This window comes from Chanodichthys erythropterus, chromosome 17 (genome assembly GCF_024489055.1).
Source record: "Chanodichthys erythropterus isolate Z2021 chromosome 17, ASM2448905v1, whole genome shotgun sequence".
NCBI classification, from domain to species: domain Eukaryota; kingdom Metazoa; phylum Chordata; class Actinopteri; order Cypriniformes; family Xenocyprididae; genus Chanodichthys; species Chanodichthys erythropterus.
In genome coordinates, this window is record NC_090237.1 from 22,668,080 (window position 1) to 22,690,353 (window position 22,274).

The 22,274-nt window shown below is 41.8% G+C and overlaps 1 protein-coding gene across 2 annotated transcripts; it reads right to left on the reverse strand.

Annotated features, from left to right (window-relative positions):
- Positions 1-979: 979 nt before the first annotated feature.
- Positions 980-6,906, reverse strand: LOC137005004 (olfactory receptor 1E16-like). 2 transcript variants are annotated; one of them, XM_067365746.1, is made up of 2 exons: positions 6,884-6,906; positions 980-1,928 (listed from the first exon to the last, which is right to left on the reverse strand). In XM_067365746.1, the coding sequence occupies exons 1-2, from the start codon at positions 6,904-6,906 to the stop codon at positions 980-982; spliced, it is 972 nt and encodes a 323-aa protein (XP_067221847.1). The 2 variants fall into 2 exon arrangements, with proteins under 2 accessions (XP_067221847.1, XP_067221848.1); XM_067365747.1 differs by lacking the exon at positions 6,884-6,906 and having other exon boundaries at positions 980-1,966.
- Positions 6,907-22,274: the final 15,368 nt, after the last annotated feature.

Here is a 22,274-nt window from a genome sequence, read left to right on the forward strand (position 1 = left end):
CTAATATCAAAGAGCTACACATATTTTTGAACAAATAAACAACAAATACATTTGCTTTAAAAAAAAAAAAAAAAAAAAAAAAAAAACTGCAACCAGTATCAGAATCAGCCAAATTGCTTCTATTGGCCATGAAAAATCAAAATAGGTGCATCACTAATAATAATTTAAAAAAAAAATAAATAAAGGATTATTTAAAAAATCTATTTTAAAAATTAATTAATATAGTTAGTTATTAATACATTACAATGTAGAGAGTAGAGACTACAATATATTATCTATAAATTAACTATAAATAATTTGCAAATGATATCCAAAAAATGATTACTTTATCACTGTATTATAAAGTGTTACCCATAACTTGACATTTTTGCAAAAAAGAAAAAAGAAAAGAAAAAAAAGTGACACATTTATTTGAATTTGCCCTCAATGACATTGAAAAAAAATAATAACACTTTGGTGGCTGACATTAAAATTATTTTCAAGTGTCTGAATTATACAAACAATATGCATTATTCCTTCACTGGACTCCTTCACTCCCCACAACAGTTTGTGCATGCGATCATGTTTCTTTAATGATTATAGTAAATACTGAACATTGAAGCATTGCTGTCCACATCTGCCTCTTCTGTTTATTATTACCATCATCTCTCCCATCTTTTTTGCTGTTGTCCTGATAGAAATTTTAACAATAAAATAATTCTGTCTTTTCAGTTTGTTTTGTCTTGGGGTCAGTAACTAAGAACAAACACATACACTACACAAACTTGAAATCAGATGGATTCATCCATAAATAAATAAACATAATTTCACTGCTGTTAACCAACACACGTCTAATGTGTCCACTTTACATGTTTATTTTCTGCTTGTACAGTTTTATTTTCCACTTAATGGATCTAAAAATATCTGTAAAGTACATATTGTTGTAATTTTAGATAATTTAATTCACAGTGATTGAAGATCACATAGACAATCATTACAGTCATTTTGAAACATTCACTGTAATTTGTGCAGATCTGTTGTTAAGCATTTTTCGGATTAAGTCTTTGATTTTAGCTGTGGTTAAAACATAAATGATGGGATTTAGCATTGGTGGAAGAGTTAATGAAAGAGTTCCGCCGATGATCTTGGCATTAGCAGTAGATGCAGAAACAATATTGGATATTATTGGAAGAAAGAATGATCCAACTACCAAAAGGTGAGAAACACAGGTCTTCAGTGCTTTAAAACGTCCTTCCCAAGTTGTAATTTTACATAAAGCAATAAAAATGCCCAGATATGACAGGACTATAATGAAGGGTGGTGCTACAAGGAAAAAAGCTTGAATGAGGATTACTATAACATTATTAATGCTACTGTCATTGCATGGCATCCTCACCAATCTGTCATAGTCACAATACCAACTCTCTATCACATTGGATTTACAGAATGAAAGTCTGGTTATCAAAGATGTTGACAGTGTTACAAGAAAGGTGTTAAATGCCCATATTACTGAAAACAATATAGCCATGAACTTATTATTCACTATGGCATTATATCTTAGTGGCAAACAAATTGCAACGAAACGATCAAATGCCAGAACAACAAGAGTGTAAGTCTGCACAGTAATAAAGAAATTCACAAAAAACATGTTTGCCAGACATGCATTGTATGAGATGTACTGTGACTCAAAAACAAAAAGCTTGATCATGTTAGGGATCAGTGCATTAGTTTCACCAATATCTGCCAAGGCCAAGTTAAACACACCAATGTACATTGGACTGTGCAGGCTCCGGTGAAGAGCTATAATGAGAAGGACTATCGAGTTCCCAATTACAGAAATAAAATATATGATAAATAAGAATAAATAGAAATAAGTGCTGTAAGGTGCATCTGTAAGCCCAGTGATGAAAAAGTATTCTGGATGAACAATTGAGATATTCTGGGATAAACTCATGGCAGCTTAACGTTTGTTGTTTTGCACAGGCTGAAAAAATAAATTACCTTGAAGAAAAAAACAAAATATGCACTTTACTAAACTGTCATCTCACACTTTTAATATCTATTTTCAAATGTTGGAAATATATCTTCATGTAAACTTTCTGCATATTATTTGAATCACAGACTTGTCTAAATAATCTAAAAGTTTTAGAGCCAGAGCAAACAATGACAGCGTCTGAACACTTGTGACCAACACATCTGCGTCATTGAATCCAAATATATCTACTGAGTCGTCTCTTGAGAGCTTTCAGACAACACAGTGATGTAATACTTGTTGAGTAATACTTGTAAACCACTTGTTGAGTGTTTAAAACATACAAAAGCAAATAAAAAATTATATATGTACGCAAATGTATAGGGTGTGTGTTTGCATGTAAGTGCATGTGTTGTCTCAGTCCTCTTTGTCTTCTTCAGCAGGCTTCCTTATTTTTCCTTTGGCATTGAAAAACAAAATCAAAGATTAGGGCAGTACAAACACAAGTCTATTCTGATAAAGTACATTTTTATTTATTTTCTTTCTGGATTTTAGTATTGGATCTGTTATTTCCACATGATGACTGGTCTATGTATATTGGCTCTATAAACAAGCAGATCCTGTGCAGACCCACAGCATGCCCTCTAGAAGCCATCCAAAACTGAATTCTAAGGATTACACAATCATTAGTTTCTTTCTTGGTCAGTTGATGTTTTACAGTTTTTTTCGATTGCTTAAACACTATAACTGTCACAGACATGCCAGGCTCCAGCATGGAACGGGGAACCATCGGATGTGCCAGCTGTGGATTACTGGTTCCGAGAGAGCGAGAGGGTCTGGGACTCCATCCAACACACCATCAGTTGCAACGAGCCCTGCGCAGACGCAGGATGACGGCTGACCTTCGTCGCTCCAACACTCCAGCATACCAGCCCGGACAGAAGGTTTGGCTGTTGACACGGGACATCAGACTGCATCTGCCCTGCAAAAAGCTGAGTCCCAGGTTCACTGGCCTATTTCCCATCATCAAGCAGATCAACCCGGTCACCTACCAGCTCCAACTTCCTCCTGAGTACCGCATTCACCCCACTTTCCACATCTCATTACTCAAACCTCACCACCCTTCTGTTTCTGCCTGACGTGACAGCCGCTGAACTCATGCAAGTAACAACCTTTTAAAATTTGTGTAAACCAGTGGTCTCAAACTCCCGGCCCGTGGGCCATTTACGGCCTGCCCTCCCCCTCCACCCGGCCCGCAACTAATCTAAAAAATAAAACATAATCCGGCCCGCTAAATTATTATTATTATTATTCTCTAGTTTTCTCAAACCATATTCCACATTCAAAAGAATGACATGATTCTAAAAAAGCGCGCAGGCAGATTTGATGAGAGCTGGTTCGGGGCTTTCGTAGTTTTTGTTGTTTGGTTGTGCGAATGAAATGTGTGTTTTTTTTTTTTTTCCAAACTGAAAAGGAAAGTGGATGCTGTGATTGACACCTCACAGGAGGGCCATTTTAACATTCAAGCACAAGAAAGCACAATATTTCTGAAAATTTACTTCCCTTTGCATTATTTCTCATTTACTTCAAATTTCATTACTAATTTTTTTTTTGCCAAAAATGTAAACAGCAGTGTCTGTATTGTTACAACAGTATTAGTTTTTAACAGTTAGTGCAAATATTTTCCCTAACTTTATTTTATCTTAAATATCATCCAAATCTTGCACTGAACACCACTGTACTGAACAAATGCAATCCCTGAACACATTTGTACACTATTCTATTTTCTTTCCAGACACCTTGCAGCACTTCTGCTCAGACAGCTGAGCCAAATTTGTCTAAGATGCCATTTGAGTATCGGTAACGTTTATTGGTAGCATCTGACGCATTTCAGTGGTTTAAATTAATGCTTGTGACTTGCGCGAGTGCTTTTACTGAAATTTAGGCAAGCTTTTTTTTCCAGGCGTGCCAATGCCGCGGCGAGATGAAAACATCTCGACTTTTCAGAATGCTGCAAGTGCACTGCAGGTCATGTGACAAGGACCAATTGAAAGCTCAGCCAAACCGCCCCATCATCGCTGTACAGGGCGGGTTTTTATTTCTCATCTCCATAAATATATCTAGTAGTAGATTTAATGCAAGGACTTGAAATCAATTCTTTTGCTGAAACATACTCATTGTGGAGGGCAGTTCATGGTTGCATAGCAATGACAGACGCCACAGGAGCACAAGCGCACTGGAAAGAAGGAGAAAACAGTGCGGCCGCTTATGTGACACGATTTGTGAATGGCCCTTTACAACGCTGACTTTTCTTTGCATATCAGACAGCTAGCGTTTCCATTAAACTCCACTAAAAAATACTACAATATCCATCTTTCTTGAAACTGTATGTGTTCCTCATATACTTTCCTTTTCGGTTTAAAAAAAAAAAAAAGAAAAAAAGAAAACACAGTTCATTCGCACAACCAAACAACAAAAACTACAAAATCTGCCTGCACGCTTTTTTTAAATCATGTCATTCTTTTGAATATGGAATATGGTTTGAGAAAACTAGAGAATAATAATAATAATTTTGCAGGCCGGATTATGTTTTATTTTTGGTGGAGGGGGAGGGCGGGCTGGGAGTTTGAGACCACTGATCTAAGGTATATAGAAGTTCAAGTCCATTTACTAACATTATAAATATATAAGCCTGTAACCTATATTACATTATCATATGTTTTGTCATATAAATAGTAAAAAAAACAATAAAATAACAGCAAAATTTACTTGCCTCAAACAACTCAGTAGGTATTATTATTGTTATTAGTAGTATATTATTATTATTTTTTTTGTTACATTTAACCCTTAAATGCATACCTTAAAATACCTATTTAATGACCTACGTCATTTACTACCCTCCTCCTCGTTCATTTTTTAAAGTTAGACATCAACCTTCTTGGTACTCCTCAATCAATTCATTATAAAGAATATAACAAGAAAAAAAAATCATAAAAATATAAAAGAATGCCTATTTTTGTATTCATTTTTTGTAAAAAATTGTATAGGGTCGCAAACGACCCGAGGTGTGTATAAGTGTATGTATATTTTTTCTGTACAACAATAATTGAATCTTAGATGACGGAATAAGTGCAATTCCCCTTTATTCCACAAGGTGGCAATGTCTGATACACAATGCTGAAGTGATGACTCATTTAGACAGAAAACAGAATAATAAGAAAAACTGAACGCAACCAAATATGACTAACTGTTACAGGATGAATCTGGTGAAGCTGTTAGCGATCGAAATATTGATTTTGAAGATGATGAAAAATATATAGTTTTGAGAATACATTTGAGATCATGAATAGGCTCATATTCGTGACCTCAAACATAAAACTAACCCATTATTTGCTGAATTTACTGGGAAATGAGCTCTGACGAGGACAGTGATGATGGCATAAAACATCTGCTCAAACTGAGCCCTTTCAAGCTCCAAAAGGTAACAAAATATGATTTATTTTATTCTTCTGTAATTGTTACTCTAATATCAGAGGAGTTTTATACTATCGCGACAGGTAGAGATCCTTCCGTGTTAGATATAGATCCGGGCCGATAAAGACCTGAATATGTAAGAATGATTGGTGAAACAGTCATGCATTTAAGGGTTAATTTAGTGCCACACTTTAATATGTGAATTATATTATCAGAAAACTAAACACGTTTAGTGTCGTCAGGCTTTTGTTTGTACTAAATGGATAAAACTACGGAGCTGCACACTCAGGTTTATGGCTGCTGTAAATTTTACCTGCCACAAGATGGCACTGTTTTCAACACTCTTGATGCTTTGGAACTTTTCCCGAAACATTTACAGAAGTGGTTCCCATTCAGTCAGTCACGTTCGTACAAAACAAGCCAATGGGAATTGGCCAGAGAGATTTACATGCCGGACCACACCCCCGGCATTCGGGTATAAATAGGGCCAGCATACTCACCTTCATTCATACTTTTGCTTCGGAGCCGATCGGATCGGATCTCTCTTTCACCTCTTAAGAGTGCAATTTCTCTCTAATAGAGCAAAACAGCAATTTTAATTGCTATAGGACCAGATCCTAAAAACAGCCATTTTAATTGCTTTCTTCTGTTTTGTTCTGGTGGCTGCTTGAGTCTCTCCAGCTGGTGGGAAGGCACGCTCAGCGGTGGGTGTGATGGCGCACTTCCCACAGGACTGTGCTGCACTCATCCCTGTGTGCTTCGGCTGGTGGGTATTCTAAAAGAGCAAGCACGGGCGATCAGCATCTTTTTCAAGATGTCTTTTCGTCTGTGTGTTGGATGCGGTCGTTTCCTGACCTCCTCTGATGGCCACGATCACTGTCTCATGTGTTTGGGTAAACCGCACGCTGAGTCAGCGCTCATGGATGGTACATGGGCATGTCCACGTTGGCGTTGAGATCGCGACTCTCCTTGTTTAACACAGATGCTAGAGTCCCCTCTGTTACTACCCCAGCACCAGCGGCCATGTGCCGCACCTCCGTCTGCTCCTCGTCGAGGGCGTCCTCCTGCGGCTCAGGCTTCCGAGCCTCCCGCAGGAAAGCCACGCCCCCACCCAGGCGTTCTTCCAAGAAGAAGAAGGCTAAGAAGCAGCCCTGAGACGGGAGACCCAGAGGTGACGGAGACGGTGACTGAGAATCCTGTGTTCTGTTTTCTTTCTGTTCCGCCACTGGCCCCAGGGCGCACAGCCTCTCCAGCTGCGTTCTGTTCACTTCGATGTCGGGTCCAAACGCCCCTGTCCTGCGGGCGGAGATTGCGGTTCTTTTGGTGAAGGACGCAATACAGCCTGTCCCTCCAGCTGAGATGAAGTCTGTGTTTTACAGCCCGTACTTCATAGTACCCAAGAAAGGCGGGGGGTTATGGCCAATCTTGGATCTGCGTGTCTTGAATCGGGCCCTTCACAAGCTCCCGTTCAAGATGCTCATGCTGAAACGCATCCTCACGTGCGTTTGCGCCCAGGATTGGTTTGCAGCGATCGACCTGAAGGACGAGTACTTTCATGTCTAAATCCTTCCTCGACACAGACCGTTCCTGCGGTTTGCGTTTGAGGGGCAGGCATATCAGTACAAGGTCCTACCTTTCGGGCTGTCCCTGTCCCCTCGTGTCTTTACCAAAGTCGCAGAGGGGGCCCTTGCCCTGCTCAGGGAAGTGGGCGTTCGCATTCTCAACTACCTCGACGACTGGCTCATTCTGGCCGACTCGTGAGAGCAGTTGTGCAAACGCAGGGACCTGGTGCTCAGTCACCTCAGCCAATTGGGGCTTCGGGTCAACTGGGAAAAGAGCAAGCTTTGTCCCGTGCAGAGCATCTCTTTTCTCGGTGTGGAGCTGGACTCGGTCAACATGACAGCATGTCTCACCAACGAGCGTGCACAGTCATTGCTGAACTGCATGAATTCATTCTCGCGGAAAACAGCGGTCCCACTGAAACAATTTCAGAGGCTCCTGGGGCATATGGCATATGGCATCCGCAGCCGCGGTCACGCCGCTCGGATTGCTTCATATGAGAACGCTTCAGCACTGGCTTCACGACCGAGTCCCGAGGTGGGCATGGCACCGTGGCTCACTCCGTGTGGTCATCACATCGAGTTGTCGCCGCACATTCTGCCCGTGGTCGGACCTTGCTTTTCTACGGGCCGGAGTTCCCCTAGTACATGTTTCCAGGCATGTTGTTGTTACAACAGATGACTCCACCACTGGCTGTTTGAAAAGCCCTCATGTTTGTTTTTTCATTCTAATGAAAAGAGAAGTTCATACATTTTTAAAAATGTTTAACATTCCTTTCTTTTTCTTACCATTAACATGAAGATCCCACAGTCAAACATTTTTATTTATTTATTTATTTATTTATTTTTTGCAGAAATTATTCTCAGAAATTTTAAGTTTGCTTGTTTATTTACTCATTTATTTAACAATTCACTTAATTTTATTATCACGGGAAATTACATGGATGATATATGAAGCAGTGTCCATCAACAGGTGTGTCTGAATGACTTTACCAACAGGCCATAAACCTCGAGGCAACTGAGGGTCAACAATCATGACATAGGTATCCTCTTGTAAGTCAGGTGGCGAGGCTTGCCATTTGTGTCTGGTTTGTAGGCTAGGAAGGTAATCCCGGATAAATCTGGACCCGAATCGATCGGCCAGGATCTGGGAATGTCTCCATCTTCTGTGACTCAACATCTCAGATTCTGGGTAAATGACTTGAGGCAAAGATCCATCAGGCCGCCCCATGAGGAGACTACTAGGGGTCACTGGGTCAATATCGGCCACGTCGGAGGATACATAACCCAAGGGTTTTGAATTAAGTATAGCCTCGACTTCCAACAAAACTGTCATCAGGACTTCTTCAGCAACCAACTGGGAACCCAAGACAGTATACAAAGCTGACTTGACAGATGTCACCTCCCTTTCCCACACACCACCAAAGTGAGGGGCTGATGGGAGATTAAAGCAGAAGTGGATCTTCTGGCTAGCAAGATGATGCTGCAGGTCAGGAGCTAAGGCAGCATAAGCTTCTCGCAACTTCCGCTCGCCTCCACGAACGTTGGTCCCTCGATCTGACCACAACTGTGCTGGGGTGCCTCTCCTAGTAATGAACCTCCTAAGGGCCATAAGGAAGGAATCAGCACTCAGGCTAGGGAGTAGGTCAAGGTGTACAGCTCTCGTAGTGAGATACTTAAAGACAATACCCCAACGCTTCTCTGTACATCTTCCAAATTTGATTAGGAAAGGACCAAAATAATCCATCCCACATGCATGGAAAGCAGGCTTGTAAAGATGAAGGCAGGCAGAGGGTAGATCAGACATCTGAGGTACCGAAGGCTGGGCTCTCCACCGGCAACAGGTATGTTGGAACCGTCGAACAGCTTCACGGCCTCGCAGGATCCAATAACATCCTTATTTCAGCAAACAACCACTCTGCTCCAGGATGATGCAGCTGGTTGTCATAATGATGGATAATCAGGCGAGTAACTGGGTGTTTAGGGTCTAAGACTACAGGATGGAGAACAGAGTCTTCTAGGTCAGTCACTCTCCTTAAACGCCCACCCACTCTAATCAAGCCACTAGAAGGATCTATCTCAGGGGCCAAGGTGACTAGATGGCTACTAGGTTTAACTGACTTTCCAGATTCTAACAGGTGGTAATTTTCAGGGAAGGATTCCTGTTGGACATGTTTAAGGACATGGGTTTCAGCTTGATGATAATCTGTGGCTCCTGGAACTGTGTCAGGATCTGAGTCACCTTGAAGGTTTCGAACCGTGACATCCAGCAGGTCTAACCAGGTAGGATAATTCCATCTATCAGGGGGGATATCAGTGGTGGGTAAGGTGATAACTCCACAGAAGGTAGGCTTTCGCAACTCAGCTGGATCCTCACTAAGCTCAGGAGTAGGAAGGACTGGCCATTCTTGAGGGAGAAGGAAAGGGTGTCCTTGGGACCATCGGTTTGGGGTAGCAAGGTAAGAAAGAGATCTCCCTTTTGTGAGGTCATCAGCAGGGTTATCTGCAGAACTAACATAACGGCAAGAGCACTGTTCGGTAAGCTCCTGGATCTCTGAGATCCTATTGCTTACGAAGACTCTGTAGCGACAGGATTCAGACTTCAATCACTGAAGGACTGTAGTAGAATCTGTCCACAGTACAGTAGACTGAATAGTCAAGGTCCACTCGTTTGCTAGCAACTTTGTAAGCTGAGCTGCCACTAAGCTCTCACAGAGCTCCAATCTGGGAATGGAATACACTCTCTTAGGGGTAACACGGGACCGAGCGATAAGGAAGGACAGGAAGGTCTGACCTGCTGGGTCAACAGTACATAGGTAAGCTACGGCCCCGTAGGCTTGCTCAGAAGCATCTGAGAAAATATGGACCTCGTGGGTAACCTCACCAACACCAACTGCAGGAGGGACATAAGGGTGAGGAAAAGAGACACTAGGAAGACAGCAAAGTTCTTCCCACTGCATCCAGGAATGGAGGAGGTCAGGAGGTAGGTTAGGATCATCCCACTCTCTCTGTTTGTTTCAAAGGTGCTTAACGATCCCTTTTGCACGGGTTGTGTAAGGAAGGAGCAATCCCAAAGGGTCGTATTGTGTAGCAAGGACCCTATAAATGTTCCGCAAGGTAGGGGTCTCATAGATCACAGGTAGATGTTTATAAGAAAGTATCGGACTGCCAAATCCAACTCAAACCCAACAGCTCCAGTCTCAAAGAGTTTACACATCTCTGTTCGGTAGGGCTCTGCTTTCTCAGGATCCTTCAGTAGACGTTACTCCATGCTGCAGAGGGTAGGCAAGACTGAATCTCTCGGAGCATTCAACTAGGGCATGTCTTTATGACAAAGAAGGGGAGTGGCTAGGCGATGAACACCCTCTATCTCTTGGGTAATAGTCTTGAGGTCAAGCAGTGGAATGGCTTCCTGGTCTTGCTTAGAACGAGTAACATCTCTACCCTCTACATGATGGAGGAGTTAATCTTGAACAGGAACCAAAGAGGTAAGCAGACCCTGGTGAGGAGTAGAAGGACAACCCATAGAAGGAACAGGGCCTTGAAGTGTCCATCCTAAGCGGGTATGAACAGCTACTAGTGCTCCTGGGCCGCCCCATCGAACAGGCTCAGTAGGGGTTATAAGGTGGGGCTTGTCGGAACCAATAAGGAGCAACGGTTGGACATCAGCAAGGGCATGGATGGGAAGGCCTCTCAAGTGTCTGTACTTCCGCCTTAACTGATCCACAGGATAGGACTGGTGCGACAGGATAAAGCGATCAGCCGTAAAAGCATGACTGATCTGATAACTGATCTGTGGTCGATAGACGGGAGGAAGGATATGGAACAACCATGAATGACCTGAACATCGTCTGACGGTCCGTAACGGAAGATCTACTGGAACACCCTAAATGTCCAGGGCTTCAACGTCAGTGGAAGGTAGGATTGTTCACTTCAATCCATCATCCAAGAGGGCAAAGGTATCCAAGGTACGATCTTCATAATGCAGGTGTACTGGAACCACCTTAAGCATAACACGGCCGCTAATGGAAGGCTTATCCAAGAAGAATCTATCTGAGGCAGTTCTTTTCCACAGTGGTGGAGTCTTTGATAGTGGAAGGACTGACATTCACATCGTGAAGGGAGCCAAGATGTAAGCCACGGCAAAGACTGCAGGGCTTCTTCAGGTCACATCGGGCTGCATGATGGGATCTGGCACAACGCCAACCACGATCATGGCTACGGATCCAGGTCTTAACTTGATCAAGAGTAAGCTGTGCGAATGAAGCACACTGACTCAGGTATTGCTCAGAGGCATCACAGAAAGGACAATAGCGCTTTGCTCTAACAGGCTTGACTGGCTGAACGGAATCCCTACGAGGCATGGAAGATTCAACTTGGGAAGGGGATGAGGATGAGGATGGGGCTGAGGGTGTTCCAACTCCATGCAGGATAGAAACAGATCTCTTGCCAGTATGTGAGCTTTTGGACATCAATTCTGTTTCATAACTATGGCACAAGGTCTCGTAACAAAGCCAATTAGAGAAATCAAATAGGTTAGGGGTAGAACCAGGCTGACGAAACATGTGGTGATGAAACTCTGCTCTGGGGGAAGCTTGCTCAGAAGCTGTGCAACGTGGGAGCCACAACTCAACTCTAGCTCCCCATCATGTCCTAAAGTTCTCAGCAGGCCGACTAGGGACTGGACTTGGAAGGGACCTGAAAGGCTGGGATATCATCTCGTCTAACATCAGGACTATCAAGAACACTACCTATATTCCACAAAGCTAACTGATGTGGCTGACCGTACTTCTCATAAAGTGCTCTCATAGTATCTATGAAAGGGGTGACGGAATTTAAGTTAGCATCAGCTATCATCTTAGCTTCCTCGAGCTTAAGGTGATCCACTAAGATCTGGTACTTAAACATCTCAGTACCATCTGCGGGGAGCAGGTTCTCTAGGGCTATGCAACGGCGAGCGAATTTACTAGGATCTGGACGAGTAAACTTAGGGATGGTAGGAGGGGGACCACGATACACAACCTCAGACGAAGGGACTACAGGACGCACCCTAGGCTCTGCCTGAGGAAGAAAAGCTGGGAGATTAGAATAGGCGGGGAACCGGCTTTACTGACGAAATGCGCGTGACAATTGCATGCGATATATCGGCCAGCCCTATCTTAAGCCATAAGCGATCATCTAACATTATAAACATAACTCCATATATGGATATAATCGCAGATATAATGGATATAATTATAGCGTGATCGCTCGTCTGGTATAAACAGCTCAGAATATCAACATCACGTCACAAACTTATCATTGTAAACCGAAGCAGTGTTATACATACACAAACAGAAGAAATAAATCACATGTGAAACAGCGTCATTTAGCTAAACAAACAGAAACCATGACTACAGGCATGTCTTTACATGCGCGTGTGACGCAGTTATAAATAACTCAATACCGATCTCAACAGACACAAAAATGAGGCAAACAGGCTTACTTGCAGGTCAATGACTAACACCTTGAGGTAATTCTGCAGCAAATATCACCAATAAACAGCAATAAATGTCCTTTTAGCAATCATCAGCATAACAGTTCAGCAGGCAACAGCAGATTAACTCACACACTGCTCTGCTGGAAGATGAAGTGCAATGTCAAAATAAAAGCCCTCTTGTAAAGGAGCCTTTACAACAAGTATTTTGTGTTAAACAAGTTCTTTAATTGAGGAGTAAGCTATCTAACTAATATTTTATTGTCGTTGCAGCGCATCGGTTATGCGGTGATGTGCTATGATATCGTTGGGCAAATTAATTGCAATATTAATTTAATAATAAAAGTAGCATGATAATAATAAAAATAAAAAGAATTTAATAGCCTTGCATGCCCGTCCACTATATGCCACTGTGAAGGGATAAACGGCGTTCAGGCACAGCATCAAATCGATTAACTGTTTTATCTCTCCTGTCTCATGAAGTTTCACATGTGTTTTCAGTTGGCAAAAGCAAGAAACGTTTAGCCTACTAGACTGTGGACTAGCTTTGACTCTCTGCGCAGACGAATTTTTATGACCATGGACGGTTCACGTTTGCATGTTCTGGACACGTATTTCTGCGCTCATGGGCAAAGGAGTATCTTTGAAAGGCCTGCGCGCTCATGGGCAAAGGAGTATCTTTGAAAGGCCCGCGCACTCAGGGGGCAAAGGAGTATCTTTGAAAGGCCCGTGCGCTCATGGGCAAAGGAGTATCTTTGAAAGGCCCGCGCGCTCATGGGCAAAGGAGTATCTTTGAAAGGCCCGCACGCTCATGGGCAAAGGAGTATTTTTGAAAGACTTGCGTGCTCAACTGTGTGCGAGACAGAGGGGAACGTGGGAAATGAAGTATACCCGGGCCAAATTAATGGACTGGTGCTGACGGATCACATCGGGAAAAATATGGGGGGTATTTGAAAGGTTTCCCCAAACACTGTTCAGAAAGTCTTTTCATTGTGTTATTATTTGTCTTTGTCTTTTTGATCAATTTTTTTCTTCCTGGAAGGACCTAATTTTAAGTAAAAAAATAGAAGAAAAAGCACTTTAAATTTTATGCAATACAACTTTGTTAGGTATGAATGTTAAAAAAAAATTGTATTTTGCACAACATAGAGGAGACAATAACATGTCTTTTGATACTTTAGGTGACAGGCTATGTTGAGCGAACCTTGAGATTTAGCCAACATTAGCACACATGTCAGTTTGGGGCAAGTTGTCTCAATGACTAAAAATAAACACAAAGAACATGCTCAAAAAAGAGGTTCAACATGTTAAGTCAGTTATGTTCCGAGATTAAACATGTTAAGTTAAGCAAGTTATCTGCAGTATTCCATTCAGTTATCATGGATCTATATGCAAGCCAGAGAAAGTTTGAGTTTAAAGTTCAAAATAAAGTGGTCTTGCCACTCAATGTGTTTTGATTGAAATGTGTATTGTTTGGATTGAAATGATTGTTTTTCCAAATTCTCTAGGCATGATTGTTTATATTTCCAGTTCTGGTTTGAATTTAAAAAATAAAAAATAACAATTAAAAATCAGTAATAACAATTAAATAGTTGTGTTCTTATTTTCAGATAATCTAGTGTGACAACTTACCCGCCGATGGGGCAAATTGTCACAAGTGCACATTATCTATTCAACAGTTTACAACTCCGTAATGAGATAAGATATGAAAATGTAATGAATACAATATATATGTGCCCAAGACTTCCTTCTTTCATTTGGTATGACATTTATACCATTGTGATGTATGGTGCTCAGTAAATGTTAGACAGTGTGAAAAGTGTGACAACTTACCCCGCTCTCCCCTAGTCACATGACAGAAGATTTTCTACCCGGGTAGTTTTAAACTCATTTTCACTCAAGGTATCCGAAGTGTATGGTGTGTTGTATTCTCTTATCTGTATCCAGGGATTGATGACAGAATAAGGATGCTGAATGTGCTGCAAAGAAAGATGCGCTGGCACATCAACTAGGCACTGTAGGCTCGCCGTTCACTCGTCCACGATCGAAGAAGCACACATCAACAGGAGACAAGAAAAAAACAACAACCTGCATAATGCAGAAAACTTATCACTCATTCAAATTCACGTCATTTGAATTTACAACAGATATAAAGCACGTGAGATTTCAGATCTTTCTCTTTTCTTCCTTCAACTGCATATTAACGTTACTTATTTTACAAAGAAAATCCTGTCATCACATACTCTGATTGGCTCAGTTCAGTTTGCATGAACTGAGCCAATTTTCAGCATCCAATTCAAGGCTCTGATGTTTGCCTACAGAACAACCGCTGGCTCTGCTATACCTTAAAGGCCTGTACACATCGGGACGAATATTGCGCATGATTTTCGCCGACATTTAATGCCTTAAGAATAGGAAGAGGAAGAGATGGATTGAGCCGGTAAAATTAATGTAGAGTTGCTAATTTCACTTGTGTCTGAACACAAAGAGCTTTATGATAAACGCGGTAGTGACTACAAAAATCTTAACAAGAGAGTTGTTGTGGAGAGGGATTGCCGACCAAATTGGTTTCGATGGTAAGTTTCATTTCACTTAATTTTCTTTCATGTACATAGGCTTGTATTTTTTTCCCACCAACGTTTGACTATCGCCATCGTTTGTGTGCACCAGCAGATGACATGGCACCCCAAACCATCACTGACTGTGGAAACTTTACACTGGACCTCAAGCAACGTGGATTGTGTGCCTCTCCTCTCTTCCACCAAACTCAGGGACCCTGATTTCCAAAGGAAATTCAAAATTTACTTTCATCAGAGAACATAACTTTGGACCACTCAGCAGCAGTCCAGTCATTTTTGTATTTAGACGCTTCTGACGCTGTCTATTGTTCAAGAGTGGCTTGACACAAGGAATGCGACAGCTGAAACCCATGTCTTGCATGCGTCTGTGAGTAGTGGTTCTTGAAGCACTGACTCTAGCTGCAGTCCACTCTATGTGAATGTCCCCCACATTTTTGAATGGGTTTTGTTTCACAATCCTCTCCAGGGTGTGGTTATCCCTATTGCTGGAACACTTTCTTCTACCACATCTTTTCCTTCCCTTTGCCTCTCTATTAATGTGCTTGGACACAGAGCTCTGTGAACAGCCAGCCTCTTTTGCAGTGACCTTTTGTGTCTTGCCCTCCTTGTGCAAGGTCTCAATACGACCGTCTTTTGGATAACTGTCAAGTCAGCGGTCTTCCCCATGATTGTGTAGCCTACAGAAATAGACTGAGAGACCATTTAAAAGCCTTTGCAGGTGTTTTGAGTTAATTAGCTGATTAGAGTGTGGCACCAGGTGTCTTCAATCTTGAACCTTTTCACAATATTCCAATTTTCTGAGATACTGAATTTGGGATTTTCCTTAGTTGTCAGTTATAATCCTCAAAATTAAAAGAAATAAACATTTGAAATATATCAGTCTGTGTGTAATGAATTAATATAATATACAAGTTTCACTTTTTGAATGGAATTAGTGAAATAAATCAACTTTTTGATGATATTCTAATTATATGACCAGCTCCTGTCTGTTCCTGTATTCTCCTGTTGGATTTTCAAGTAAAGACCTACTTAACTCTTATCTCCTCATTCGTGTGCTTTATAAACTGGTGATATTGTAACCGAATACCTGACCAAGACAATAAGCGACGTGTTTGTATATGGGGTTTTCTTTTCGCTTTTCGTGTTCAGTGTTTTATGTTTCCGTTTTTCACTCCTGCTTGCACTATGTAACCCAGCTGTTACACTCATGTGCCTTGAGCAGGGTGAAAGCTCTACTGTAATGGAAATTACAACATGGGCTCAGGAATACTTCCAAAAAACATTGTCGGTGAACACAATCCACCGTGCCATTCGCAGTTGCCAGCTAAAACTCTATAGGTCAAAAAAGAAGCCATATCTAAACATGATCCAGAAGCGCAGGCATTTTCTCTGGGCCAAGGCTCATTTAAATGATTTGTGGCAAAGTGGAAAACTGTTCTGTGGTTAAAATAATCAAAATTTGAAGGCAGGAGGAAGGCAGCCTGGCAACTGAGGCAGGGCAGATGGCCAGGGCAAAGAAGGCTGGACAGACGCCCAGGTCAAAAGGCTTGAAGACACGCATGGCGGAGCAGACAACCACCACTGCAGGTCAGATGGGCTTGAAGGCCACCACAGCAGAGTAGACGACCACCACTGCAGCTCTAAAGGGCTTGAATACCCCCACAGCAGAGCAGATGACCACCACTGCAGCTCAGATGAGCTGGAAGACCCCTACGGCAAAGCAGATGACCACCACTGCAGCTGGTTGAATAGGAGAAACTGAAACATGAAGCACAAAGAGGTTAGCATTGGCCACTAGGGCCATGACAGTACAGGCAGGGAGCTCAGAAGAGCTCTGACTGGAATGTCCTCTCTGGTCATGTAGCGGCGAGCAGACAGTTCAGGAACAACCTCTGTGGTTGCGTCGGGACAAATGGACAGTTCTGGTACGATCTCTGCAGTCATGTCCAGGCAGACAGGAAACTCAGGGATAACCTCTGTGGTCGTATCCAGGCAGACAGGAAGTCAATAGCCCACTAGGCTGGGTTCTGGGACCGTGGCAAACTCTAGAGTGGACACACAGACTGAGGCGGATGCTGGACTGGACTCATAGGTTGAATCAGGCTCAGGAGTGAAGTCATGGGCTGGATCAAGCTCTGGTGCGGATTCATGGACCGGAACAGTCTCTGGAGCGGATTCATGGACTGGATTTGATGTGTGTGCAGTCCACACACACCAAATGGCTGTGGCCATAATGGCCAACATTGAAATCTCTGAGGGCTCTGGCGTGGCAGCCATCTTCACTGAGGGCTCTGGAAGGTCAGCTGAGATGTGACGAGGCTCTGGAAGATCTGCTGAGGCGTGACGAGGCTCTGGAGGATCTGTTGAGGCGTGACGAGGCTCAGGATTGGCTGCAAATACAGGAATGGACTCCGATGCAGCCATAACGTGAACAGGCTTTGGTGAGAAAATTACCTGGTTTGGAAGTGCAGAGTGTATGGGGATTGCGATAATCAGGGTGGAAGGTATAGAGGTGGGGGACTGTGGGAAATGGAGTCCATATGAAGAAAACAAAACACGGACCCAGGGCACATGTAACAAGTTTATTTTGATACATGGTGTGGCTGCTGTATTTTGTAGTTTATTTTGATACACTTAAAATTAAGGTATTTGGTATTTTATTTTAAAATACATTTTGATGTATTTTTGCCTAAGCCTGTCCAGGCCTTCCAAGAACTGTTCAGATTCAAGATTTACATCAGCTCCCATTCTCCATCATCCCGATCTTAGCCTGGCATTCATTGTGGAGGTAGATGCTTACAGTAGTGATGTGACGGTCTGTGCCGAGGCTTCGGAGCGTGTGTCGAGAAATCCCGGAAGCTTTCAGTGAAGCGCGAATCGAGGCTTGTATCGCTATAGATCAATGATGTCATTGATGACGTTCGAAGCCTCACTTCTGCCTGACTGGTTCGAATGGTTCGACTGGATGTGGTTCAAATCTTGACGCAACATTTTGACAGACATATAAACCATGGGATCCCCTCAGAATTTGTGGTTTTAGAATAATAATAATAATAATAATAATAATAATAATAATAATAATAATATCGCTCCTCCTGCCTGTTATGACCAAAGAATACACACATTTGATAGCCCCATTCATTTGAAGCCAATACGTTTATTACACAGTTATAAATACAATCATTATATACAACCAGAAAATACACATTACATTCAAATAAATATATAAGTCTTTGTGGAAATTGATTTTTTCTTCACCGTTATTTCTAAGCCATAACTGCCGCAAAATACAGTGTATCACAGATCACAGATCACATGGCTGCTCAACGCTGTTGCCTGCCTGCTGTCTGACCTACGCTCGGAGCTTCGTGGAGTTTATCCTAAATCCTTCTCTTTATTCCTATTCACATAATATAACTATCTTATTTTCACTAGATTACTTAACCTATTGCATAGTATTACTAAACGGAACGATTTATTACTAGCAATCCACCAGCGTAATCACCTAGTGTTAGCCATAGCCTGCTAGCTACCGTCTACTTTCTGTTTTCCTCTAAACCAACCTTCCTTGTCGATTTAATGGCGGATTTATCCAATGCATGTTATTCTGATCTGTCCTCGTCAGATCGGGAAGCTGTGGAGAGGTTGCTGCCTGGCATTCATCGATCCACCGCGAGGTACAGCATCCCGCACATCACCCTTGCCCCAGGCACTGGCAAGCGACCGAGACATCCAGCGAGCGAGTCCCGTGTGCGTTGCAGTTTTTCGGACGGCGTTCATCAAACACACGGTCAGTCATGTCCGACGATTATCATGTATTAAATGCAACATGTACAGCTTAGCTCTTTCTGTCAGCAGTGAGACGTACAGATAAATGCAGGGATATTGTCAGGCTGACAGAGAGAATCTCAGAATTAGAGACACGCATCCAAACTTTAATTGAGGATAGTGAGAATGAAAGGGCCTTAGATACTGCTTTGGATGAGACTAGCCTAGTAAACACTGCACATTCGGTTCCGGTTGTAGAAGCCACGCAGCAGGCTAACTGGGTGACTGTGAGGCGGCATAGTGGCAAGAACAAACACCACTCTTCCGTTCCGATTAGAACATCAAACAGGTTCTCCCCACTCAGTGACGCACCCACTGAGAATCCTGTTAAAAGTGCCCTAGTTATTGGCGATTCTATTACACGGAACGTGAAAATAGAGACACCAGCCACCATAGTCACATGTTTGCCGGGGGCCAGAGCACCTGACATCAAAGCAAATTTAAAAGTGCTGGCTAATGCTAAACGTAAATATTCTAAAATCATTATCCACGTCGGCACAAATGATGTTCGACTTCGCCAGTCGGAGATCATTAAAATGAACATTAAAGAGGTGTGTGAACTCGCAAATTCAATGTCAGCAGAAGTAATTTGTTCTGGCCCTCTTCCTGTTCGTAGGAGTGATGAGATAGTTAGCAGGTTATCATCACTCAATGGCTGGCTGTCTAAGTGGTGTGCGCAGAATAATATAGGTTTCATAGACAATTGGAAAAGCTTTTGGGGCAGACCTGATCTGTTGAAAAGAGATGGTATTCATCCCTCCCGGGATGGTGCTGCTCTTCTATCTAGAAATTTGGCAAATAGTCTTGAGCTAACACATGACAAACCAGGGCCCAGATCAGGACGCAGACAAACTGGCTAAACCGACCGTCTGCTAGCCGCCTCACGTCACAGAACTCAAATAAGTCACAGCACATAGAAACTCTTTCACCTAGATATTATCACATAGAGACTGTATCTGTACCTCGAACTAGTAAATACAAAAAACTTCCGAAACCTTTTAAGGGTAAAAATTTAATTGATGTTCAAAAAATGAAAATCACAGATAAATCAGATAAACAAATGATAAAGCTTGAGTTACTGAATTTTAGATCTATTTCTTCAAAAGCACTTATTGTAAATGAAATTATCACAGACAATCAACTAGACTTGCTGTGTTTGACAGAAACCTGGCTAAAACCAGACGATTACATTACTTTAAATTAGTCTAGTCCTCAAGGTTATGATTATCGACACAATCCTCGACAGAAAGGCAAAGGGGGAGGTGTTGCTGTAATTTATAGTAATATATTCAGAACAATTCAAAAGAATTTCAAATATAATTCCTTTGAAGTGATGGTACTTTATGTAACATTATGCAAGTTGACATTTGTGCTGGCTACTGTATACAGGCCACCAGGGCACCATACTGACTTTATCAAAGAATTTGCTGATTTTCTATCAGAGTTAGTACTGGCTGTGGATAAAGTCCTTGTTGTTGGTGATTTTAATATCCATGTAGATAATAATAAAGACGCATTTGGATTGGCATTTGCAGACATTTTAAACTCTATTGGAGTTAGACAACACGTGTCAGGACCCACTCATTGTCGTAATCATACCCTAGATCTAATACTGTCGCATGGAATTGATATTGATGCTGTTGAAATTCTACAGCAGAGCGATGATATATCAGATTATTTAGTCTCGTGTATAATACATTTAGCCAAGGCTACAAAACTACCACCCAGCCATAAATATTGTAGAACCATCACGTCTACCACTAAAAATTGCTTTATAAATAATCTCCCCGAGCAGTTTCATCGCCTTAGTATACCTGACAACTTAGAAGAACTCGATGCTGCAACAGAAACTATTGTCTCTCTCTTTTCCAGCACATTAGATGCAGTCGCTCCTTTACGTCTAAAGAAGATTAAGGAAACTAATCCAGCGCCGTGGTATGATGAGCACACTCGGGCTCTAAAACGAGCTGTGAGAAAAGCTGAACGTAGTTGGAAGAAAACAAAACTAGAAGTTTTTCGCCTTTCTTGGAAAGAAAAAATGAGCGAGTACAGAACGGCTATAAGAAATGCTAGATCTACTTATTTTTCAAATCTCTTAATAGAAAACAAACATAAGCCTAGGTATTTATTTGACACAGTGGTTAAATTAACTAGAAACAGAGATTCAACTGCTGACGTTTCCATAGAGCACAGCAGTAATGACTTTATGAACTTCTTTACTTGCAAGATTGATAATATTAGAGAGAAAATTAAAAACATGCAACCGTCTACAGTTTCCCTTCAGACAGTGCACTGTAGTGTCCCTGAGGTAAAACTAGAATCATTCGCCGCTATAGGAGAGGAAGAATTATCTAAACTTATCAAATCATCAAAATCAACGACATGTATGCTAGACCCAATGCCGACTAAACTACTGAAAGAAATGCTTCCAGAGGTCGTAGGTCCACTTCTTGATATAATTAATTCATCCTTAACACTAGGATACGTGCCAAAAACCTTTAAGCAGGCTATTATTAAACCCCTTATTAAAAAACCTCAACTAGATCCGAGAGATTTAGTAAATTACAGGCCAATATCGAATCTACCTTTTCTGTCAAAGATACTAGAAAAGGCAGTTTCAACACAACTGTGCTCCTTTTTAGAAAGAAATGGAATCTGTGAGGATTTCCAGTCAGGATTTAGACCATACCATAGTACTGAGACTGCTCTCGTTAGAGTTACAAACGATCTACTCTTATCATCCGATCGTGGCTGTATTTCTCTATTAGTGTTATTAGATCTCAGTGCTGCTTTTGACACTATCGATCATACCATTCTTTTAAAAAGACTTGAAAACTATATTGGCATTAGTGGAATTGCTTTGGCATACTTCTCTGACCGTTATCAGTCTGTAGTAGTTAATGAAGAGATGTCGTATCGATCACAAGGCTCAGTACTAGTACTGCTTTTCACTCTGTACATGCTGCCCTTAGGAGAGATAATTAGGAAGCATGGTGTTAGTTTTTACTGCTATGCTGACGATACTCAGCTCTATATTTCCTCGCGCCCTGACGAAACCTACAAATTCACAAAACTAACAGAATGCAAAGCTGACATTAAAAACTGGATGACAAGAAATTTCTTATTATTAAATTCAGAAAAAAACTGATATCCTAATCTTTGGACCAAAAACTTCCTCACGAAAAAACCTTGAATACTCTCTAACACTTGACGGGTGCTCCATTAAACCTTCGCCCTCAGTTCGGAACCTGGGTGTGCTCTTTGATACCAATCTTTCATTTGAAAGTCATGTTTCCAGTATCTGTAAAACCGCCTTCCTACATCTAAAAAATATATCTAAATTACGACATATGCTCTCAATGACAAATGCGGAACAGTTGGTTCATGCATTCATGACCTCAAGACTA

Coding starts and splice junctions, on each gene's coding strand:
- LOC137005004 (XM_067365746.1), bottom strand. CDS start 6,906: ATGAGCATCTTGAACGGGAGCTT. Junction 1,929..6,883: donor AGCATCTTGAACGGGAGCTT/GTGAAGGGCCCG, acceptor AGCTGCCATGAG/TTTATCCCAGAATATCTCAA.